The following is a 4,282-nucleotide window of genomic DNA, read 5'->3' on the forward strand; positions in this document are numbered from 1 at the left end:
TAATGTTATTATTACTGCTATTAACACTCTTATTACTATTGCTACTAATATTAATTTTACTGCTATTACCACTCTTATCACTTCTGCTACTAATATTATTAATGCTATTAACACTCTTGTTACTACTGCTACTAATGTTATCACTACTGCTATTAACACTCGTATTACTACTGCTACTAGCTCTCTTCCTAGGAGCTCCTGTGGGTTCCCTTGGGGTGTCCTAGAGATAGGGAATGGTAGTAGTGGGAGGAGGAGGAGGAGGAGGTTGGGGTGGAAGAGGAGGGGGATGGGAGACAGGGCAGTCGGAGGAGTAGGGGCAGGAGGGAGATGAGAGGGGGGGAGGGGAGGAGAGGAGTAGGTGGAGGGGGAGGAGGCGAAGGATGAAGAGGAGGAGAATGAGGTGAAGGGGAAGAGAGGGAGGGGGTTGTCTATAAGAGGGTGGATCAGGAGAAGGCTGAGGGGGGATGATGTAGGAGTGGGAGGAGGAGGAGGAGGTTGGGGTGGAGGAGGAGGGGGATGGGAGACAGTGCAGTTGGAGGAGGAGGGGCGGGAGAGAGAGGGAGTTGCAAGGATCATCAATGAAAAGAAAACCAAAAGCCTCCAAGGAAGGACTGGAGAGTAAGGCCTGCACAGGTTGCCAAGGAACTGTCAGAGAAGAGGAAAGAGATGCGAGAAGGAAGGAAGGAAGGAAGGAAGAAGGAAGGAAGGAAGGAAGGAAGGAGGGTAGGTGTATGTATAGGTGTAGGTGTAGGTGTAGGTGTAGCTATTGGAAGGGCGACAAAGTAGTTGAATGAAAGACTAGGAACAAGAGCAGGAGAAAAGAACATCTGTAAAATTTCAAACTTGAGGAAAAGGCAGAGACAGGATTTGGGTAAACTGGGTGCCATCAAGGATAGAGATGGAAATATACTGTATAGGGAAGAAGACATCAAGAAGAGATGGAGAGAGTATTTTAAACAGCTTTTAAATACTGAAAATAAGAGAGAGCAGAGTGGAGATGGGGGAAGCACAGAGGGTGGAGGGACCAGTGGTGGAGATACAGGATAGAGAAGTGAAGAAGAGAGCATTAAGTAAAATGAAGAATGGAAAAGCACCAGGTCCATCAGAGTTCCAAATTGAAATGATCAAAGTACTAGGTACAGAGGGGAAAGAAATGGCTGCTGGATTTATTAAAAGCTATTTGGGAAGTGGGAGAAATGCCAAGGGACTGGTAACTACAGAGGAATTAAACGACAGGGCATGGATTGAAAGTTTTAGAGAGGATACTGGATGAGAGATTAAGAGAAATTGCAAAGATTGGGAAACAGCAGTATGGATTCATAGTAAGACAGCTACAGGAAAAGAGGCTAGAGGGAAACCAGGAGCTTTATTGTGCATTTATAGATCTGGAGAAAGCATATGATAGACTCCCAAAAGAAGTGATGTTTTGCTGTTTGAGGAAGAGGAAAGCCCCAGAAAAGTTGGCTAGGCTGGTGGAGATGATATTTCAGGGAACGAGCACAAGAGTCATAACAGCAGTTGGGGAAACAGAAAACTTTGAAGTTAGTGTTGGAGTACACCAGGGGTCAGCATTAAGCCCATTTTTGTTCGTGCTGGTCATGGATGTGTTGAGTGAAGAGATCAGGAATGAAGTGCTGTGGGAGTTGTTGTAAGCTGATGATTTGGTGATCACTGCTGAAGATGAGGAGGACCTACAGAGAAGGGTTGGAGGGAGAGTGGCAGGAGTCTTTAGAGGGGGGGGGGGGGCTTAAGGGTGAATGTGAACAAAACAGAGGTTTTGGTGAGCAGTAAGGAAGATAGAGACAGAATAGTAATACAAGAGAGAAGAGGCTCGATTATAAAACAGGGGGAAAAGTTTAAATATTAGGACCTACTTTAAGCCAAGAGGGAGGATGTGAGGCTGAAGTGGACAGCAGGATAAAAGCGGTGTGGGGGAAGTGGGGAGATGTAGCTGGAGTTGAATGTGATAAGAAAATGCCAATCAAGCTAAAAGTCAAGATCTGTAGCACAGTGATAAGACCAGTGTTAATGTATGGATCAGAAACATGGCCTCTAAGAAGAAGAAGAAGAAGAAGAAGAGAGGCAGTAAAGCTTGAGAGAACAGAGATGAGAATGCTGAGGTGGATTATGGGAATATCGCTGCTTGAGAGACTGGAAAACGATGAAATGAGAAGAAGAAGAAGAGCGGGCTTAGTAAAGATCACAGAGGTGATAAGAGAGTCATGATTGAGATGGTATGGGCAGTGTTGAGGATGGATGACAAGGAGGGAGTGAAGAGGGCTTGGGAAGAAGAACCTGTTAGAGGAAGAAGGTCGAGAGGGAGACAGAGAATTACATGGTGAGATAAAGTGAAAGAAGATATGGAGAGAGAGAGGAGGTTTGGCGGAGGATGATGCCTTTGATAGAAGAAGGCAGTGGAGGAGGAGAAGGCGTATCAGGAAACCGACCCCTCAACCTAGTAGGGATAAAGGTGGGAAAGAAGAAGGGCAGGAGGGAGATGAGGAGAGGGTAGGGGGAGGAGGAGGATTGAATGGAAGGGGTGGAGGAACAGGAGAGGAAGGAAGTGGAGGAAGAAGAGGTGGAGAATGGGGAGAAGGGGATGATTTTGGGTAGGAGGTAGATGAGGAAGAGTCGGGGAGGGGGAAGAGGAGAGTGTTGCTGAGGATATCGGGGAGTCTTTGATTGAGGAAGGGTAGGGAGAAGAGACGGTGTTCAAATCCGCCAGCCAAGAGGGTAGTTCCAGCAATGTCACCCCACCTGCTTCCCTTCCATTTCCTGTTTCCCTTATTTCCCGCTATTAATAACTAATTATAAATTATAATAATAAATTCAATAATAAGTCATTTAACTACAATAATGACCGGTAATAACGCCGATAACGTCATGTAAATAATATTTAAAAATTTTGTAAAAAGTTTTTGGAGGTACCAAATAGATTACAGGGTCGGTGGCTGTGTGGTCGTAATTCACATTAAATGGAAAAATTTTTAATTTGCATGAAATCTATAAGATAATATCTTTAATGCCTTTATTATTAATTACTAGGGGATATTTTAAAGTGAAATCATGAATAAACACGATCAATAACGAATTACATTATTGAAGGTAACTGTGGTGAATACAATATACTAGGCTAAACAACTGCTTCCAGTGGTGCTTGCTATCACCCTGTATTGAATCAGTCTACAACCACCCTTTAACTGCAAGCTACAGAACATAAGACTGATCATTCATCCAACAAGTGATGTTGGGCTAGCAGAACTATTCATTCAGTGGTGAATGAACACATTAGAATAGATAGGTTACTCTAGGTTAGCCAAGTAATCACTAGCCTAGATGTTACTTATGAACTGTAAAGTTTCTGAGGTACTTAGTACTATACTAAATCTGTATATTGACAGGTACTGTAGTGGCTTACTCCCACTGGTACAATCACCATAAATTCTAAGCTTAGGCTAACAACCCAGCGCCTACCGTAGCTTGTTGACTTGATGCAAGATATAGCTACTACTATTAGGTCTAGGTTCAAATGAAAAGCTTGTTACAAATTTATAACAAAATATAATTAAGAATATATATATATATATATATATATATATATATATATATATATATATATATATATATATATATTAGTATATATATATTAGTACACAAAATTACATCACAGGCTTTAATGCCTCACCTTACTGAACATCACGTTTATTACTTAAATGTAACTGAAACAGATATATAGTATGAAAATCAAGAGTCCACTTGGTAGGTAAGCAATGTAAACACGAAATAAGCTATCAGGGTACTCTAGTTAATGAAAGTCTCAAGCAAGACAGTCATAGGTAGGTATTACTAAAGCTTATTGCTAAGGTACTAAAATCTCAATGAATATAAGATTTACAAATATGATTCCCACAGCTACCAAGGTCTTGGAGATAGGACATGACTATCTTTTTCGAAAAAAAACATAGTCTTACAAACATGGAAGACTTATCTGTAGCTGTTCCAGACGCCTTCTGCCTGCCGGGAAACAACGACATTAGAAATGACTCGTGGCAAATAAGTCACAGTTAAATAATGAGATAAGCGTTACAAAATGATATTGTCCCTTCATTAATTCAAATTAGCTTTACAAATTTAATACTTTCACTCATGACAAATGGAACATTACAATTTTGGTTTCATACTGATGATGACAAAGTTACAATCTCAAATATAAATTCAAGTACAGAAGGACAATCTCATAACAAACTTTATGCCAAAATACACATTTTTTCATACAAACTAA

General features: G+C 41.2%; 1 protein-coding gene across 1 annotated transcript; it reads left to right on the plus strand.

Moving 5' to 3' along the window:
- The first annotated feature begins 997 nt into the window (after positions 1 to 997).
- On the plus strand, positions 998 to 1,652 carry LOC136838261 (uncharacterized). Its single transcript, XM_067103124.1, has 2 exons — positions 998 to 1,136; positions 1,237 to 1,652. The coding sequence occupies exons 1-2, from the start codon at positions 998 to 1,000 to the stop codon at positions 1,650 to 1,652; spliced, it is 555 nt and encodes a 184-aa protein (XP_066959225.1).
- Positions 1,653 to 4,282: the final 2,630 nt, after the last annotated feature.

This window comes from Macrobrachium rosenbergii, unplaced genomic scaffold (assembly GCF_040412425.1).
Source record: "Macrobrachium rosenbergii isolate ZJJX-2024 unplaced genomic scaffold, ASM4041242v1 282, whole genome shotgun sequence".
NCBI classification, from domain to species: domain Eukaryota; kingdom Metazoa; phylum Arthropoda; class Malacostraca; order Decapoda; family Palaemonidae; genus Macrobrachium; species Macrobrachium rosenbergii.